The sequence below is a fragment of the Macrotis lagotis genome, chromosome 4, assembly GCF_037893015.1.
Source record: "Macrotis lagotis isolate mMagLag1 chromosome 4, bilby.v1.9.chrom.fasta, whole genome shotgun sequence".
Taxonomy (NCBI): Eukaryota; Metazoa; Chordata; class Mammalia; order Peramelemorphia; family Peramelidae; genus Macrotis; species Macrotis lagotis.
The window spans coordinates 263,026,326-263,047,642 of record NC_133661.1 but is presented as its reverse complement, the minus strand read 5'-3'; the positions used below and the strand labels follow the sequence as shown (position 1 = coordinate 263,047,642).

At 35.6% G+C, this 21,317-nt stretch overlaps 1 protein-coding gene across 4 annotated transcripts in view; it reads right to left on the bottom strand.

Moving 5' to 3' along the window:
• The window catches only part of PPM1A (protein phosphatase, Mg2+/Mn2+ dependent 1A), a 113,032-nt gene that overhangs the window by 10,403 nt on the left and 81,312 nt on the right, over nucleotides 1-21,317 (bottom strand). For all 4 annotated transcript variants that reach the window (XM_074235941.1, XM_074235942.1, XM_074235943.1 and 1 more), the window contains exons 2-4: nucleotides 7,420-8,273; nucleotides 5,456-5,573; nucleotides 714-822 (exon numbers count right to left, since the gene is read on the bottom strand). In XM_074235941.1, coding sequence (XP_074092042.1) covers nucleotides 714-822; nucleotides 5,456-5,573; nucleotides 7,420-8,273 — 1,081 coding nt within the window. The remainder of the gene's footprint in view (nucleotides 1-713; nucleotides 823-5,455; nucleotides 5,574-7,419; nucleotides 8,274-21,317) is intronic.

Below are 21,317 nucleotides of genomic sequence, written 5' to 3'. Positions count from 1 at the left end.
TCTAGGCAGAGGAGCCTAAACTTTTTTCAGCAAACAATGACAAGTCACTGAAGGGTTTTAAACAGACTACTGACATCAGATAGATGCATGTTGGGAAGGACAGTACAGCGAAAAATAAGAGATAAAAAAGAGTTAAATGCATTTGATTGTGTCAATCTTATGTGGCAGCAATTTTAGATAAAAGATTTTTGGTATCCAAATTTTCCATTGGGACCTTAAACATCTAATTTAGCAATTCTACTGGCTAAAGTACCTGGGAAAATTTTGTAGCCATGTCTTTGAAAAAACAATCTGAGAAGGTTTCAGAGAAGTAGGAAAGTCAAACAAGTGAAGAGACTTGTCCTGGGATAAGCTTCATGACGTTGGTAAGACCATGTGACTTACACTTGTACACTATTTCAATTTAGAAAGACCATTAAGACATATTATCTATCTCAAATGACCCTTAAAATTATGTCCTCATTTTGAGCCATAACTAACCATATTCTTCAATGTAAATGGCAAGCACCAGAACAAAACAACACCTATAAGGTAATATGTCATCAAATAAAAAAATGATTTTAAAAATCAAAGACTAAGTAAAAATGTCTTACACTTGTGTGTCACTTTACAAATTAAATCAGTACTAAACCTAATTGCCACCCTGTCAACTATCTACTAAAAACACTTTCTAAACTGTGATCATGAATCAATATATACAAAAGAAAACTTACTTGCTTGCCAGTTCACCCCCTGGTGGGAGGTTTGGGATGTTCTCAGTTGCTAATGTGCGCATCACATGGACTAAGTCTGGAACGCCTTCGCCCTGCTTCTTTATGATTTCTGGGAATCAGAAGTACTTTTTTTGTAAGTGCTATCCATTTTGAACTTTAAAAGACTGAAACAATCAAAGATAGCTTAATATTTTTTAAAATGGCATTTGTCACATCTGAAGTTTTCTATTCTGGTGCCAAAAGAAAGAAATTCATGATGAATTTTGAAAGTTTATGATAAGTAAATGCACAAAATGACATGAAGAAAAAGGCACTGAACTGTTACTTTCTAGGTTAATTTTAAAGACTGATCAAGATTAAAATTAGAAAAATACACATATTTCTTATTAATTTAGCAAATTACTTAAACGGTTATTTCTATACAAATGGGAGGAACATTTTCTTTAAGATGTCAGCTAGTTACTTCTGAGTAGACCAACTCCTCTCTTTATACTGGAACATGTTTACTGAACTTTGCCCTGTAAACAGAAACATTACATAGCAGAGCTTTTAAAGTTACAAAAAATCAAAGAAATGATTTGTAATTGCCTTAAAGATATTTGGCCATATTGTTAGCCATATCCATTTGACACTTAAATAATAGTCAGACAATGACACTGTTAAATAGCAAACACCCATCTTAAGTTAATAAATCAAAGTTCTACATGCTAAATCTCCATTCTTAATGCTTCATCTAAAGACAATTTAAGATTTCACAAACAACAAGTTCTGTAACATAGGTATAAGAAAGACAAATTACAAGAGTTTCATATATATTACGATGCCATTTTCATTCTCAATGTTTATTTTGGGTGAAAATGGCCCAGTTTAAAAGAATTTTCTTAAACTACTCAAATAATAATAAGAAAACTAAAAACAGTGATCATCAAATTCTCCAGAATCGATGTGACTTGTTATGATGTGAGGCACACATATATTTTGCTATTTGTACCAAAGAATGCCAAAAAAAAATGTACACAGGCTTGTACAATAAGCTCTCAAATAGAATTATTTAAGTATGAGAAGTGTTCACTTTGATTACTAACAATACACTAAAGGTAGGACCATGCCAAGGGCATCATGTGTATCCATGTCAAATATGTCATATGTATTCAACTGCATGTAGTTGGTTAAATCAATTATATAATGACACTAGATATTTTTGCAAGTTTTTTCCAAAACAATTTTTCTCTCTTAGTAAGATGTGTTGTTGGGGGGAAAAAAAGCAATAATCATCTTAGTTCTTACTCAAGTTAGGAATCCCTCTGATAAGTAGTCATTTAAATAAAAGCTCTTTATTTCCTTTTATAAGATGAAGCTTGCGGATCAAAATATTAAACTTCTAACACTAGAACTACATTTTAGAGGAATTCTATTTATCACCAAATTCAGCAACCCACATTATTTAAGTGGTGAATTGTTCCTTCAGAGTAAAGGCCAAAATTTTACCAGCTAACATTTATTGTCCAGAATTTTCTACCACTCTTAAATCTGAATAAAAAGCAAAGAGCTCAGATTTGGTTTGCCAAGTTCTTTTATTGTATAATCTTTAACATCTAATATAGCTACATAATTCTAATGCTAAAATTCTGCTGTACAAAAATAAATGGATTTAGTTTTTACCTAAACTACACAATTTCACAACCTGATACATTTAACATACAGACTCCACTAAGTTAATACAATTATTTTAGATAGATAACTATAGATACAATCTGAATAACACTGATGACAAATTGAACCATTCTGTTGGTTTCAGTCATAAAAAGAAAAAAAAAATCACCTATGTTGCAATGTATCCCCCCCTTTTTAATATAAAGTGCAAAAAATACAGTAAAACAACGAAGTTCTAAAATTATAAAATTGAAAAGCAGAGCTAATGGTTCTCTATTGCAAGTGGAAAAACTTTCTCAAACTAGTTATTTGACACCTTCTGCTATACAAAACCTTGTTAAATTATTTTTCATTCAAAAAACAAAACCAGAAATGAAATTTCTAAAATAGCATCCCTTTAATCCCAATCCCTAAAATATACACTCTAATTAGCACTGCAGAATATTCCTTTTGGCATTGATATTAATAGATATTCCCCATCCTACCCCCCCCCCCCAAAGCTGAGACAGAATTGTCAAGGCATTTTTAAATAAAAACAACAATAATAAAGTTCAAAATGTCAGTCTGGAAACTGGATTAAAGTATCACAATCTTGATTCACAAAGGAAGATGCAAAATTTTACAAAAATACTCAAACTTACTGGAGGATTAAAATATCAAAGGGACTTTGCAAGAATTTACTGTACCTCTGGTTATAAAGTTAATTTTCAACAAAAATAGTTGAGTGCTAGAATCATTAAACATTTAGTAGAAAGAGATTATAATAAAGAGACAGTCCAAAAGATTTTCTGAAAGTCTTTTTTTGCAACTGTTTTCTTGTGTTTTAAGAGATGCCCATAGTTTCATCCAAGAAATTAAAATGAAATTTAGCATTTCATAGCAATTGTTAGTACATGCCAGAAAAGATTACTAAGGCAAGCTTTGGACTTGAAGGCTAATTTATTCTGTTCAATCAGCACAGGAATTCTCTACTTTTCAAATTATCTCCTGATAAAATTAATGAACTTAAAAAAAAAATCATAGGACCACTTACAGCTAAAAGAGACCTCAAAGGGTCATTTAGTATCCCCCCCACTCCCATTTTACAGATTACTGAAGTTAAGGGAAGTTAAATGGTTTACCCAAAGTTACATGAGTAATCAGTGGCACAGGAAATAATTTAAACTCAGGTCTTCTGCATCATGCCAAATACCATCCTGAAATTATCTTCTAACCTAAATTGGTTTTAGTATTTTCTACTTTTCTTTCAAGTGAAGTTATAACAGTATCATTCTAAGACATTTTAAGTAGCAGCAGTTGCAATATTTGCCATAGTAGCTAAAGTTTTGGCCTCATCCTTGGTAGAAAATATAATTTTAATTTAGAATATAAAACAATCTATATTTTAATAATAAAACATTATTAAACTTAATATAATAAAAAAATTTCAAAGTATTTATCAGGTATCAACATAAATGTCCTACTTGGCATTTCTTTCTTAATAATAAACAATTCTAAAGATATAATATTATAGCAATAAATATCTAATTAAAATGAATATTTATTAATTTTACTTTGAAATAAAGTAAACAATGAAGGGAAAGTAGCAAGGTATATAAAAAAATTGTCTACACTTAAAAGATGCTTATATCTACTTTTCTTGGAACAAATGAGCAAAATTCTAGTCTTCCCATAATGCACATAATTTTTATAATTTAATTCCCTATCCCATTAATTAGTGATTCAGATCAATGTGACTTGATTTCAATTTGGGTATTTTCTATTAGTGTTAGTTTAGCACATTACCTAGGAATAAAGTATACTTATTGAAATTTTTAAATAATTAAAAACTAAGGAAACTGTCAATGAGGGAATAATCTCATTGGATTATGTCAAGAACTATTTACTGAGTTAGCAACCATTGCACACATGTTATTTACCAATACCAAGGAACAAGGTAGTCAATAAAGATAAATGGCAGTCTTAAATTGCATAATAGTAATTTAAAATGATCAAAATGACTTAAATGTTTTATTACTTAAATCTCAAAGTTAAAAACTAGTGCATAAGAATTTCATAATGAAGACATAATAGAACTAAACAGAATAGTGTTATATCAATGCTTACATGCTATTAGAGGCCTGTAACATGCAAGTGATTAATATAATGGTCCCCAAGTGGCCTTTTTATATTAACATAGTCATTCCACAGATGGTTTAACCTACTTAGAGGATACTTTATAATCTATATTCTACATTGCATATATGGAGCAATTAGTGTACTTAGGAAAATTTCACTTATCCTGCACATTGTATTACTAAAAAAAATTTAGATTCTTTAAATATTCAAAGGCACTAATTAATCAGTTACAAACAGTTCATTAGTGGTCTCAAAGTCATTTGCAATTTTATAATACAAAATTCACCTGAAATTCCAACTTATTTCTACTTAAAAAAAAAACTTAATATAAGGCACACAAATACTTTATATTACTGCCAGGCAGACCCAATCTATCTAAAATCAGGCAGTTTACGGTTTTGCTATGAAACCCTGAAATACAGTTTGAAATAGAAACATAGACATACTTCAAAATATGATGGCACTTGCAGGTTAACTGGAATTTTAGTAACAAATCTATGACCCTTAAGTTATTTAAATTAAAAAAAAAACAACCTTCGTTGACCAAAACATATTAATGTACATAGTTTTCCACAGAAAAATGGCACTTAAATTACCATCTTAATAATTCACCTACTGCTTTTTATTTAACTCATGCCAAAAAAAAATCAAATTTTACTGATAAAATTACTCCTGTCAATGAATTCACAAGGAACTCTGAAAAATGTACATCTTTAAGCCTCAAGAGGGAAAAAAGAAGCATCTTAAACAATTTCCAGGGTCACAGCTGCTGTGGTCTTATTTCTAGCATTATTTTAGAAGGACATATAGCATACATCTAAATGGCCACTACATAAGTGCCTTGTCCCACTGATGCACAGTAGACATCAATAGCACTTAAATTTGTTTAATTAAAAGCTAATGTGTCAAAAGGTTCATTGTTGTAGGGTTTCTCTCTAATAAAGTTACTTATTTTTTTTTAAATGATCCACCTTCTACTCTGCTTTCCAGGTACTTGTCCAACTCTGTCTCTTTCTTCACTGCCTCTGGTGATACTTTTGGTGCACTTGGAAAACAGATCAATATCACACTCATGTTGTCTCGACTTCCCTGGGAGAGAAAAGAGTTTGAGAAAATATTCTGGTTTCCTTCCCACCCTCCCATCCTTTATAACCTTTTCACAACTCTATAAAACTTTTCTACTATGTCATTGTAATAACAGTCAAAACAAAGAAAACAAATTATTCTTTGTACCCACTCTCTATTTCCCCCCTCAAATCACCCTAAAAGGCATGGTAAAAGTATTACAGATTAAGTCCCATTAAAACTATTTATAAAATTTTATAATGTAGAAATAAAGATTTCTACTTTTCTATTGATGGCTTACTTTAAATAATAACTGATAAAAGAAAATTTCACACTCTAGGGAAATTCTAGTATCAGAAAAGAACTTTGCTTATTTGTAATCATTATAAGATTTAATATAGAATAAATAATAATAATAATGTGAAGATTTTTTTGTAGATACATAAATGCTATCGTAAGCCTGCTATAAAAGTTACAGCAAGCTTTACAAAAAAATAGAGGCTAAAAGTCCGATGACAGAAATTAAAAATTAAAAAACCAGCTTTCAACTTTTAAAATGACTGGTTTAAGTTCTAGAAAGCACAACTATATTAAGAAAGCCAATTTTTGATATTAAAGAGCAAGTATACTCAACAATGAGACTTCCTCATCATAACATTTAAAAATTTTTTAAATAAAAGCATTTAATTCTGTTACATGTAGAAAAATCATTCTTAATATGTGAATGTTTATTATTTCAGGCAAAATACCCTTGAAAACAGTTCAAAAGATATGGGAGAAATGGAAATTTATATATTATTTTCTAAATAAAAAAAAAAGATGATGAAACAGAGACTGTGATAAGCCCACAGTATCCAAACTGAGATATGAACCCAAATCCTGACTCCAAATTAATAAACTCTTTAAGTTGTTGCTGCATTAACACTTTTTAATCTTAATATGCATATCAAATGCACAAAAGAAAAAACTGACATACCATAATTAGTATAGTCATATACACTATCTAGTATAACTTAAAAATCAAACTAATACACAAAGATCATTTAGAGAAAGCAATAAGTGTATTTGATTTGTTTGGACCTATGATTTCATTGGGACAGGGAACTTCCACCAGGTAAAGAAACTCTCTGCTCATGTAGCAATGTACAATCTTGAAGAGTTGCTTGGGTATACTGTGACTTGTCTAGTCACAGAGTTAGAGTTAGTATTTTTCAGAGGGAGGACTTGGGCCAAAATATTCCTGATTTCAAGGTTAATCTTCTAACCATTATACTACACTGTATGTTGAGAGTTCAAAAAAATTATAGTGATTTGTTTTTGTATGATAAAAGAAAATCACATACATAGCAGAAGTTTTATAAAATATGTATTTTAAAAGTAAAATATGCAAAATCACCAGTAAAAGTCATTGATATCTACAAAATCAACTGAGAAATCTGAAATAATTTTATTATTTCACTATAAGGATATTAAGAAGACAAAATAAAATAGACAAGTAAAAATGTTTCTTATTTTCATTTAATCAAGTTAAACCTCCACTTTTAATAGATATTAATGTAACTTGGTCAGTCATAATTCTTTTGCCTGAGACTACATGCTGGTAACAAATAATAGGATTTCTTTCCTACATGCAAAGTAATGTGACTAAAAAAACTTAAGCAAATATATTTATTAAGAATCAAACTCTGCTATCACTGCTGCAAATTATGGTTTTACACATTTTTTTCTATTGACGCTGTTCTGAAATAAAACCCTTACTAGTTAGTGATAATTGTTCCAAACTGTGCTAACAGCAAATTCTAAACTGAAACAAAGTGTTATAACTAAAGATAACATAAACTAGCTTCTCTATTTTTTAAAATCTAGCTACCTTATATAAGCAGGTGTCCACCACTTCATTGCACACTCTCTCAAGGTCATCAGTGACTTCAAGTCTGGATCTTACAAAATCACAGAGCTCTTCATTTCCCATAACATCCCAGATACCATCACATGCGAGGATGATGAACTGATCATCTTTTTCTGATCTTTCAATTTCATAGACTTCTGGCTCTGGTGAGACAAGCTGCTCTGTAGGACCTTTACCATGGACACATTTGTAATCAAAGTCTCCAAGTGCCCTAGATACAGCAAGAGAGCCATTAACACGCTGAATCATTACAGAACCACCTGCATTCTGAATACGTTCTTTTTCCAAAGGATTACTTGGTTTGTGATCTTGTGTGAAGAAATGAACTTTCCTATTCCTACAAAGTAAACCTCTTGAGTCTCCACAGTTGATGAAATATGTATGTTGGGGAGAAATCAGGACACCTACTGCTGTTGACCCACTTCGATCTGCACCATGTTTCTTCTCTGATATTATTCTCATATGTTCATCAATCTGGAGAAAACCTGTTCTGATTCCATTCTTGACATTCTCCACAGATGGTGGTCCTTCAGATCCTTTAAAATCCTGGTTATTTGTGATGTGATCTAGCAAATGCTCACAGCAGTATTTGGCAACCTGGGAACCAGCATGCCCATCATACACGGCAAAAAATGACCAGCCATCAAGTCCACTTGGTAAACCAATCACAGCTGTATGTGCATCTTCCATTTCAACTCGCCAACCTTGCATACTGCTTAACCCATAACGTAGCCCATTACCTTGCCCTTGAGCATTATGCTTTTCCATCTTTGGCTTGTCTAAAAATGCCCCCATTATGTCTTGATGCTTTAGTTCTGAGGAGGAAGAAAAACTATTGTTACTATATCTAACAATCAAATAACTTCTAAATAACAAAAATATTCACCAGTTTAATTTTTAAAAATAGCTCTTGTAAAAAAAATTTTAAATCTAACCCTAACCTTATGCTTTTCTATGGTTTAAAACTACCAGGCTCCTTATTTGAACCCTTGAGATCAAAGAGGGGAAAAAGAGAGATGTGTATGGTTTGATAGAAATGGTACTAATTATAATTAGGGAAGAAGATGGGAAACATGTAAAAGAGTAGGGAATTAGCACCAAATTCACAGATACAGAGATCATCTTAATCCAATTTCCTTATTTCAAAAATAAGGAAAATCAATACCAGGTAGGTTGAGTGACGTGCCCAAGATTACAGAGTTAATAAAATTATAACCTAGGGTCTGACTATGAGTCCAGTATTCTTTCCATTTCATCATTCTGCCTGCCTCTTGCAATCTTAGAGGCTTGACTGGGATAAAAACTCCAAATTAAATTCTGCATCTCAGATTTTAAATGGCATAACAATATGCTAATCACCATTGATATTCAAATTTCATCAAGTCAAGGTGGGGAGAGTAGGATAGCAACTTTAGATCCAACATCAAATAGGCTAGACCTTGTAATGATAATGAAACAGGAGAGAAAAGCATTTGATGAAGATAACAGTAACTTTTGTTTACTAAAAATTGACATAGACAGGTCTTAAAGGGGAAGATAAGTTTATTGAATGTGATTATAAGGATAAAATTCCTTAGAGGAAGCTCTACTGGTCTGTTCAGAACCTAAGAATTTAGGGGAAGATTAAGGAGATACCCAATCTCTTGCAGCCTTTTCTCTTTTCCCTTCTCCTAAACCAGGGTGATGACTGAAGAAAGGAGCTGCCTTTTCTCTAGAAGGAGGCTTTTTTCCTCTCCTCTCTCCACTGTTCTGCCTAGGTCCCATGAATTGAGTCTCTGATGTTAGAAACGATGAACTCCACTAATCCAAAGTTAAGAGTTGGCCCCCATATTCAGTTTTAATTATATTTACATGGCTTCAACTTATCTCATTTTCCCAAAATACTTTAAAATATGAATTCACCAATTTCTCATTTCAAGTTATAAGAAGTCTATTATAACACACATATGTATATACACACTCTGAAGAGCTTTATTTAAACATTAAATTAATCCAACAATTTAATGATATGCATAATAATTATGCTACATGTTAATTAGGTATAAATAGTAATAGAGGTTGGGAAGGTACAATGACAAACTTCACCTACTATACAATTTTCTGTAAGGTCAGCCCTACCCTACATCAGTAAAATATAGGGTTGGGTTCCCAGATCTAACTGATCAGCTGAGATACTTGTATCCCACAGAAGCTACTAATTTATAATCTCACAGTCTAATACTGCCTAGCCAAGATCACAGATGGTTTCACAAGGGTAGGAAAGGAAAATGTATGAAAGAACACCATTCCAAGAGCTGGAATACAAAGAACACTTTTGGAAAAGGAGGAAATAAGGGAGAAGTAAAATAGACAAATGTCAACGTCTTTTTCCATTTCTATAACCTTTCAATAATGCTAGGCAATGATTTTAATGTTTCCTAAATTGACCATAGCATTCCCCACAGCAGCTGTTCTAAATCTTCCTTATTCAAGCCTCCCACATTACTCCCTTCACTGCTTCTTCCCAGGACAAGAATCTACTTCATCATTTAGTGAGAAAATAAGAGGACATTACTCCTAAACTGTCAAGCAAAATCCCTTGTCAACATCCTCTATTTTCTCCTTTACTCCAGCCTTTAATTATGAGGTGGTTCTTCTGTGGATCCATTCTCCCTTTTACCCCTATAATCACCCCATCACCACCACCACTTACCTTCAACCTCTTCCTGCCTGGTAGTTCGATTATCAAAGATGCCTTGGTTTCATCTATCCTTTAAACACACACACACACACACACACACACACACTCCATATAACAAAATTTCCAACTTCATCATTTAACAAATTACTCCTCCAAGATACAAATATCAATGTTACTTAATTTCCCAATCCAATGAACTTTTCTTGATCCAAATTATTTTAAGTTTTTTGCTGTAGCTGACACAATTGATCACCCTTTCCCTCCTGGATACTTACTCTTTACAACTCTAGGTTTAATGGCATTATTCTCTATGTAAGTTCTTTTATCCATCTGGCCACTCCTCCATCTCCTTTGCTGGATAGCATTGCTATTTCACCCACTGTGAGTGAATCCCAAAGTTCTGTTTTCTATGGCAAGAGTGAGTAACCTTAACCCTGCTCCCCCTCACTCCTATCATCTAAACCTTAAGAATTCTGGTGAAGCCTATGAATCCTTTCTCAGGATATTTTTAAATGCATAAAATAAAGCATCTGACTACAAACCAATTAAGTTGAAATACAAGTTATCAAAATATTTTTTTAAAGCAAGTATATGGATTCCATGTACCTGTGCTCTACATTCTACTCTAGCTCTATGCAATTGCCAGATCTACATATACAGCACAATTTCTCTTCTCAGCTCCAGTCCCACATCACCAACTGCTTACTGGGTATTTCCAATTGGACTCCCTGCACTCATTGCGAATTCATTATGTTCGGGGTTATCTATCCCCCAAAAACCTACCCCTCCTCTGAACTTTCCCAATTTCAACCTCCCCATCTTTCAAATCACACAAAAAATTAACCTAGACTCCTTATCAGCCCCAACCTCCCCCTGGTCCCCTCCCAAGGCAGTCCCAACTACCAATTGCACTCCTCTGTGCTCCCAGATACAGACCCCTGTCTTGGTTTACTACTTCATTGTCTTTCATCTACCACTACTATAGCTTTTTAACTGGTCTGTCTAAAGTCTCTCCTCTCTCCAATCCCATCCTCCATATAGCCAAAGTAATATTCCTAAAGTACCTTACCAGGCTTATTACACATTCCATTTCAATACTCTATTCTACAGCTAAACTAGCCTATTTGTTGTTCCTTGAACACAAAATTCTATAACCAACTGTGCGCTGACTACTCTCTATCCAACACTGATGCAGGGAGTTATGGACAAAGGAGATGATGTAAATAGAAACAAATTTTGTAGTAGGAAAAGTATTGTCTGTGTCTATCTGGGGAACTCCCTGTTCTTCAAAGTGACTCCACTGTTGAATGTGAATTCATCAAGACAGGAGCAGTCTTTGCTCATTCCCCTTTCTCCAGATTCTGGTTTCCAGTCTACCAGAACTTGGCCATTGATGGGTCATTTGTGCTGGTGTAACAGTAAATGAAGTGTTGGACTTAAGAGTCATACACCTTGGAAAGGAAAGACCAGGACGCAGCTTACCTATTGGAGAAAACCTGGAGCAGGTGCTAGACCACTACCCCCCAAGCACCACCTTGTCCAACCCACTGCAGAAGTGCATTTAAGTTGATCAGAAGAGAAGCTGACTGTCTTCTTCACTCTACCAGGATGGTGATCTATCTCTCTCTTCTTAAGGTAGAGCCAAGCGCTCCTGGCCTCAAGCCACTGGAGAACTCGAGCCTCCATGTCATGTGGCTGAACTAAAACCAGCCTCTATGGTTGTTCTCTTCTCCCCCTCACATTCAGTTCAGCCCGGTCTCCTGGTTATTTTCCTCTTTACTTTTTGTTCCCCCACAGGTACCTGGCCTGGTCCCTTGCTATTTAACCTGTCCTCAAGCTGCTTACAGGCTCTCCAGGAGAAGAGTTTTCAATCTGTAAACTTTGAAGTGTAATAAATCCTGGGCGGGTCTAAAATTTGCAGGCCTTTCATTTTCAAGGCCTCTCAATCTTAAACTGGCAAAAACCAATTGCCGCCAACACCACTACTTAGCATATTTTCTCTTACTTCTGCTTAAATTTCTCTGACTTCCTTCAAGTCTCAACATAGAACCTTATCTTCTATAACAAGCCTTTCCTGATTTCCCCTAGCTACAACTTTGCCTTCCTAAGATGAACTTCCATATACTCTATATATAACTTATATGTACCTAGTTATTTACATATTATCTTCCCAGATAGAAAGTGAACTCTGGCAGTCACTATTTTTGCCTTTCTTTATATCCAGAACACTTTATATAAAAAGAATTTTTCGGGGGACGGAGCCAAGATGGCAACAAGAGGGGATCCTCTCTTAGGAGCTCTCTAATAACGTTTATAAACTAAGGACTTTGACTAAATTTTCGACAGACAGAAGCCACAGAGGGACCCAGTATGGTAGTTCTCCTACTCAATAACCTGGAAAAGAGCAGAAAGGCTCTGCTCCCCCAGATCAGAGGGGTGGCCCACCAGAGCAAAAGAACTTCAGCCTCCCGGAGGCAGCCACAGGGCATTGGGAGCCAGGGCTCACAGCAGCAGGGGAGTTTCTTGACCTGTGCCCAGGGAGCACCAGGCACAAAGTGGGGGAACAGCGGGGGACCTCTGCCAGAGCGAGCACATGGAGCCCAGTCCTCAGGACACACAGCAAGAAGCATGGCCAAGGTAGTCCAGATCTAGGAAACAGAAGCAGGCGGAGCCAGTAAGCAGGAGCCCCCAGGGCAAGAACCCATTGAACCTAGGGAGGGGAGTGAAGAGAGAGACACTGCCAAGCTCTGTCCTCTGCCCCTGGAACAGGACTCTGGGGCTCTGACCACATTCAGATCCTGATAGCAGTCTAGGCCCCCCCACAGAACAGCAGGGGCCCCTTCCACCTCAGCCCCGTGGCAGAGGGGGGCGCATATGGTCATTCACAGACCAGGAGGGAGGACAGAGCCTCACACACTGAGACCCTTGTGGGACTGTTCCAAAAGCTCAGGAAGCACCCCAAAACCAGGCTTAGGCTGGGCAAATGAGCAAAGCAGAGAAAAAAGAGAAATATCACTGAGCAATACATTAGCTATGATCCCAAGAAGGATCAAAACACTCAGTCTGAAGATGAGGAAGCGCAAGCTCCTGCATCTAAAGACTCCAAGAAAAACAGAAATTGGGCTCAGGCTATGATAGAGCTCAAAAAAGACTTTGAAAATCAAATGAGGGAGTTAGAAGAAAAACTGGGGAAAGAAATGAGAGAGATGCAGGAAAAACATGAAAATGAAGTCAGCAGCTTAGTCAAGGAAATCCAAAAAAAAATGCTGAAGAAAAATAGCATGCTTAAAAACCAGCTTAGGTCAAATGGATAAAACAGTTCAAAAAGTTATTGAGGAGAATGCTTTAAAAAGCAGAATTGGCCAGATGGGAAACGAGATAAGAAAATTCTCTGAGGAAAACAAATCCTTCAGACAAAGAATAGAACTCGGGGAGATTGATGAATTTACGAGAAATTAGAACTCTACTGCAAAACCAAAAAAATGAAAAATTAGAAGAAAATGTGAAACATCGCATTGAAAAAACAACTGATATGGAAAACAGATTTAGGAAATTTAATTTAAAAATTATTGGAATACCTGAAAGTCATGATCAGGAAAAGAGCCTTGACATCATTTTCAAAGAATTACTACAGGAAAATTGCCCTGATATCCTAGAAGCAGAGGGCAAAATAGAAATGGAGAGAATCCACAGATCCCACCAAGAAAGAGATCCCAAAAAAACAACCCCCAGGAATATTATAGCCAAGTTCCAGAACTCCCAAGTCAAAGAGAAACTATAAGCAGCCAGAAAGACACAGTTCAAATATTGTGGAGCTGCAGACAGGATCACTCAGGACTTAGCAGCAACTACATTAAAAGCTCATAGGGCTTGGAATATAATATACCGGAAGGCAAAAGAGCTTAGAATGCAATCACGAATCAATCAACTACCCAGCAAAACTGAATGTCCTCTTCCAGGAAAAAAGATGGACTTTCAATGAACCAGGGGAATTTCAAATGTTCCTGTTGGAATGGCCAGAGCTGAACAGAAGGTTTGATCTTCAGATACAGGACTCAGGTGGAAGCATAGAGATTGGAGGAGAAGGGGAAAATATGAGGCACTTAATGATGATGAACTGCAGGTATACCTGTATAGAAAAGTGACACTGATAATACTCATGTGAACCTTCTCAGTTAATAGAGCAGGTAGAGGGAGCTTTTATAGTTGAAGCACAGGAGAAAGCTGAATTTGAAGATAAAATATGGTGTAAAAATGGAGTCAACAGAAAAAAGGGAAATGTAATGGGAGAAAGAAAAAGGAGAGGGGGAACAAGCCAAGATGTTTCATATAGTAAGATTTTTCTTTATTACAATGAGCTATTGCAATGATATGGAAGGGGGGGAAGGCAAGGGGGTAATGAGGGAATCTTCACTCTCATCAGAGGTGGCAAGGAAAGGAAACAGCATATATACTCAATGGGGTACAGGCATCTGGAGTAAGAAGGGGTAGACAGGGGGAAGGGGGGGGGATGTGAGTGATGAAGGAGGAGAGGATAGACCATAGGGGGAGAGTGGTCAGATATAACACATTTTCTTTTTTACTTCTTGCAAGGGGCTGGGGTTGGATGGCCTGTCTGGGATCATAGGACCAGGTGGATGCTAGGCCTAAGGGGTGGTAGGGGGGGCTCGAGGCCTCTTGCCCCCAGGGATCTGTCTACTGAGCCACTCAGCTACCCTACAGCAAAGTCAGAGTGAAAGGAGAGAGAAAATATAGTACATGGTTGTGGAGAAATACGAAAGGAGGGAGTTGTGATCAGCAATGTCAACGGTGGAAAATATGTAAGTAACTTTTGCGATGGACTTACCATAAAGAATGTGATCCACCCATGACAGAGTTGTTGGTGTTGGAACACAGACTAAAGCATTATTATCATTATTATTATTATTATTATTATTATTATTATTATTATTATTATTGGGGGGGTACAGGGCAAATGGGGCTGGGTGGCCTGCCTGGGGCCATATAGCAGGGTGATCATTGGGTGTCTGAGGCCAGATTTGGACCTGGGTGCTCCTGGCTCAAGGGCCAATGCTCTGTCCACCACCCAGACACCCCTACTATTATTACTATTTTATTTTATTTTGGGTCTTTTTCTTTCTTTGGTTTTTGCAGGGCAGTGGGGTTGAGGTAGCTTGCATGTCACACAGCTCGGTGATTGTTGGGTGTATGAGCCGGATATGGGCTCAGGTGCTCCTGGCTCCAGGGCTGGTGCTCCATCCATTATGGCTACCTGGCCATACCTACTATTATTACCATTATTTTATTTTAATTTTAATTTTTTTCTCTCCCCTTCACTTTATCACTCAAGTGAGTCTATATTTTTTGGGGGGAGGGGGTATTTTGTTTACTCTTAAGAGTATTTTATTAATGTATAAAAAAAATTTGTACAAAATGAGAATAAATATTAAATATAAAAAAGTATTTTTCTTCTGATTATAATGTATTCTCTCCTCATATTCCCCTTTTAGAATTCCCAACTTCCTTCAATACTCAATTCAAGGGGCAGCTAGATGGCAGAGTGGATAGAACACCGGCCCTGGAGTCAGGAGTACCTGAGTTCAAATCCAGCCTCAAACACTTAATACTTATCTAGCCGTGTGGCCTTGGGCACGCCACTTAATCCCATTTCCCTTGCAAAAAAAAAAAAAAAAAACCTAAAAAAAAAAGAAAAAGAAAAAATACTCAATTCAAGTACCACATCTTTTACTGGAGGTCCTTTAAAAAAATTAAAATTATTTCCAAAGATCAATTGATGAAGTATACTATCCACTTTATGATAAAGTCATGGTCAACAGTGTTGAAGAAAATGTTTAGGGTTTTATTTTCCTTTTTAATTGGGACTGGGGAAGGAAGGAATATAGAGAGAAAGTAAATGCTTGCTAACTGAAACTAGGACAGATTTTTTTTAAATTACTTTGTACTTATATATGATGTCATTCTGCTCCACCAACCCCCCTTCTCCAAGTTCCTTGAAAGCATGGACTGTTTTTATTTCTTTTTTTTAAAGTTCATATATCCTTAGGGACTGGCAAAATCTTTATACACAGTAGGCACATGAGGAATGGTTTCGTTTTTTTCAAAGCTGTCCCTGAAATATCATTTTTAACTTTAATTTGCCAATATTGAAAAATCAGAGAATGGAGAGAAAACAAAGGATTATTTTCCCCTAAGATAGGATAGAAAGCATGAAAAGTAAGAAGATTAACTATGGTAAAAGAAAATTTTCATTTTAAAAATATTAGCTACAATAGCTAACATTCCACTAATTGTGAATTTAGGTCCACCGAATGGATACTTTTAGCTAAAAGAGATCTCAAAGATGATCCAGTCTTAAGGCTTTTTTATCTTTTGTGTGTAATGAATCCCTTTGGCAGTCTAGTAACCCCTTCCCAGACCATTTTAAAATGCATAAAATACATAAGACAAAGGAAACTAATAAAAAAAATTAAAGTTATCAAAAGATAAATCCATATACTTCAGATTAGTAACCCCTAATTACCTTATTTGGAAGCTGAGGTTGAAAGTGGTGAAATGACTGATCCAAGGTTACTCAGATATAGTCAATAACATAGTCAGAACTAAACAACAATGCCCAGCTATGCTGCCTTTCTTGCTTCTTTAGAAACTTATCAAAGCTTATACTACTTAGTAGCAGATCTATAATTAAGACCCAAAGGTCTTTCTATTACAGTCTTTTTATCATTTAATTTAATTAAAGGCCTTATGCTCTTTCTCGCCTATTGGAAATACTGAGGAATTTAGATAAGGATAAACTAGTAAGTGATTTATATAATAACTTAGGAGATACTGTGAAAAAAATAAGCTCAAAGCAAGTTATTTAAAGCATATAAAAGTATGTAAGCATGTTTTATTCTTGCACACAACTTAGTGGAAATTATGCTTCCATGGGAATTGGGGAGAAGGGAGAAATGTATTTTATTACAGATTTCTTAAAAGAAAGAAAACAAATAGTTTGGTATAAAACAAATTTTTATTTGGGAAAAGAAGATGAAAGGACAGATTTCTTCAGGTTCATGTCCAAATTTGTCTTATTCAAATATACTTAATACATTACCTGAAAGACAAGCTAAATTTCTAAGTCTATGAATAATACTAAATTCTTCAAGAGACAAACAATAAAAAGGCCAAAGAAAGATTCTTACTATTTTGTATAAGGAAGCAAAGAGGTACTGAAATGCAGTAAATAAACTTTAATGTGATATATGGATGGTAATAAAATTTAAAATTTTTTAAACCCAATCTCATATATATGTATGTGTATATACATATATATGTGTGTGTGTGTGTGTGTGTGTATATTATATATATAAATTTAAAAATACAAACTATATTAAAATAAAGGACTCTGAGACAACATTATGACCTAGGCAAAGTTAGACCCAGCTGCTACTGTGGATTATTCCCTGTCAACTAATGTTAATGAATTAAAAAAAGAACCCAAACCATCCCCCAACAATAAGTTGACAAAAGGATATGCATAAACCATTCTCAAAAGAACTGCAAGCTATTAATAGCCATTGAGAGTATGTTCTAAGTCACTAATAAGCCAATATAGCCAAAGATGTGAATAGTCCATGTTGGAAGGGTTGGGGAAAGAAATACAGCTGTAGAAGGACTTAATCATTCTGAAAAGCAATTTTAAATTACGAAAAGTGACCAAAATGTCCACACTAGTCAATAGACATGTTTATGTACCCTAAGGAGATCAATTACAAAAAGGAAGTTTCTGCTTGGTCAGTTAACAAGCATTTATTAAGCACTTAAAATATGCCAAAAAGTATGCTAAACATCTGAGGTACCAAAAAAAAAAAAGCAAAAACTGTGCCTGACTTTCTAAGACCACACAAAAAAACTGACGCAAAAGCTACATATGAGTGTAAAGAGAATATAATCTGCGATACAAAGGAGTAGCAAGTGGAGGTAGGGAGGGAGGAAGAGAGACAGAGAGAGAGAGAGAGAGAGACAGACAGACAGACACACACACACACACACACATACACATCAGAAAAAACCTCCTGCAGAAGGTAACATTGAGACTAGAAAGCAGTGAGGAAAGCCAGGAAGCAGAGCATTCCAGAAATGAGGGACAAAGAGGACAGGACTATATCATGTCTGAGGAACTGCAAGAAAGCCAGCCTCACTGGATTATGGAATTAAGTGGAGGGGAGAACACCTAAAAGATAGACAGGGCCAGATTGTGAAGGACTTTAAAAGCCAAATAGAACATTTTATATTTGATCTTAGAGGTAAACAAACTCTTAAAAGAAAAACTGAACAATCTGTAGCACAATTTTAATGTTCAACCATATAATATGCACTCTAAAATGAGTACCATTTACTGAATTCTATATTGCAATGAAATTCCAAGTCAGAATTAATAATAGCTGATATTTAATATAGCCCATTCAGGTTACAAGATAGTTCCCATTTGAATTGAAGAAGGAAATAAAGAATTATGCCTATTTTAGAGATAAAGAAATTGAGACTCAAAGAGGTTAAGTAAAATACAGTAGAAAGAGCCTTGAATTTGGAGTCCAAAAGTTTAAGTTTTAAATCCTGGTTATTTCACTTGCTTTTAAGTGAATCTTCTTGTCACTTCAGTCAATGCAAAGGTTGGACTAAAAGAATTTGAAGTCCTTTTCAGCTCCAAATTTATGACCATAAAGGTTGTCCAGACAATCAGTTTTCTTTCTCCAGACAAGAACTTCAGGGCTTCTTATTCCAAATCCGATGTTCATTCATTACTCTTAACCACACATCCACATCCAGCTATGATTGTACTTATCCAGTACTTATTATCTATTACATGCCAGGTATTGTCTTAGGTGTTGAGGCTACAAATACAAAGAATGTAAAAAAATTCTACTAGCCATTCTAATGGGAAGAACAAAGACAATTACCAAAGTACCAGAGTTCCTGTAATGTCTATATTACATAGACAAATTGCTGCATTATGCAATTCTATTTTACCTAATGAATTTTAAGTCACCTACATTCTAAAAGAGAAAACAACAAGCCAGTTATGTTAACTTTAATGCACCATACTGTGTTCTCTGCTCTTGCCGCTAAGCCCTGAACTCCATGGCACCAAAAAAAGTGAAAGAAAAAGAATGGACAGGGGGCGGCTAGGTGGCGCAGTGGATAAAGCACCGGCCCTGGAATCAGGAGTACCTGGGTTCAAATCTGCTCTCAGACACTTAATAATTACCTAGCTGTGTGGCCTTGGGCAAGTCACTTAACCACATCTGCCTTGCAAAAAAAACCCTAAAAAAAAAAAGAGAAATAATGGACAGGCCTGAGAAAGGAGACCTTTACCACACCAGCAGTCCCTGAAGTACTACCAGTCAGTTCCCAGCCCCACCATTTAGGTCTGTCCTCCCTACTCTATGCCTATGTCTGGCTTCCACACAGAATGAGCAAGGAGTGCATTTCAGGAATGGGAATAGAGCCATCACAAAGAAACAGAGACATAAGATATGTATAAGGAACAAAAAGAAGACCAGTGTAAACTGGATCACAAAGTAGGAAGGGGTGGGGGTGATAATGTTCATTAATGATGAAAAATGGGGCAAGTTTGAAGGTTTCCAAAAGTTAAAAATGAGTTTATATTTTATCCTGGATGCAGCAGGGAATCACTGAAGTTCATGGAGTAAGTTCAGTAAAAGGCACTTAAGGAAAATCACTTTGACTATAGAACAGTAGACAAGAGAATGAAGGGACCTGAGGAATGAAAACCAATTAGGAGGGTATTTCAATAATCTGAGCACAAGGTACTTAGAGTCTGAACTAAAGTAGTAGCTGGATGAAAACAGAGGTGGGGTCATATGTGAGATGGGAAAATAGAAACAACAAGATATGATAACTGACTGTATATGTGGGATGAGGAAGTGTGAGGAATCAAGGATGATGCCAAGATTAAAAATGTAGGAGACTGTTAGAATAGTAGTTCCTTCAACAAAAAAGTTTGGAAGAAAGATGTATTTTGCAATGAGTTTTGTTTTAGACATGCTAAGTTTAAGATGTCTCTGGGAAGAGCAGCTAGGTGGTGAAATGGATAGAGCACCAGCCCTGGAGTCAGGTGTACCTGGGTTCAAATCCGGCCTCAGACACTTAATAATTGCCTAGCTGTGTGACCTTGGGCAAGCCACTTAACCCCACTGCCTTAAATAGATAAAAAAAATTTTAAAAGATATCTCTGGGACATTCAACAGGCAGTTGGTGATACAGTCTGAAGTTCAGTAGAGAGATTGGGTCTGGATATATACCATCCTATGCTGAAGGTGTGTGTGTGTGTGTGTGTGTGTGTGTGTGTGTGTAGATAAGAATTAAAGCTACAGGAACTTATGAGATCAACTAGAAGGAAAATGTAAAGAGAGGAAAAAAGGAAACCAAGAGAATAACCACAGTTATGAAGCATGATCTGGATAATACAATATCAAAGGAGACTGGAATAGGAGAAATTAGATGGGTAAAAGTTAAGAGTGGGCTCAACCAAAGTCCAGAAGGGAAAGAGTATTCTAGTAATACCAAAAATTGTAGAGAGAATAAAGGCTGAAAAAAACTATCAAATTTTCCTATTAAACTGGAAAGAGTACTTTCATCAGATGAATAATGAGGTTAGAAGGCAGAATTGCAAAGGGTTGAGGACTGAATTACAGGAAGTATAAGTATAGTGAAGTATAGTTTTTTCTCCCAAGAAAGGGAGGAGAGACAAAGTATGATAGATAGCAAGTGGAGACTGTAAGTTCTAGTGACAGTCTTTTTTAAGGATGGGGTTAAACCTGAAAATATGGAAAGAACCAATGAATAGTTGGTTGAAGATTACAGAGTGGGAGATGACTGAAAAAATAATCTGCTGGAGATCACAAAGGGATGAGTTCAAAGGTATGTGTTTAATCTTGGGTTTGATTTTTTTGGCAGAGAAGAACTACCTCACATTTTCAGAAGTTGGAGGAAAGAAAAAAAATGAATTGATATCAAGGACTTCTGACTTTAAGAGGTGGAAAGAAGGAGCTGCCCTGATTTCAACTTTCTCAGTGAAGTAAGGCAAGATCTTTAGTTGGTGAGAAATGGAAGAAGAAAATGAGGAAAGAAAAGAAAATTTGGAATGATAAAA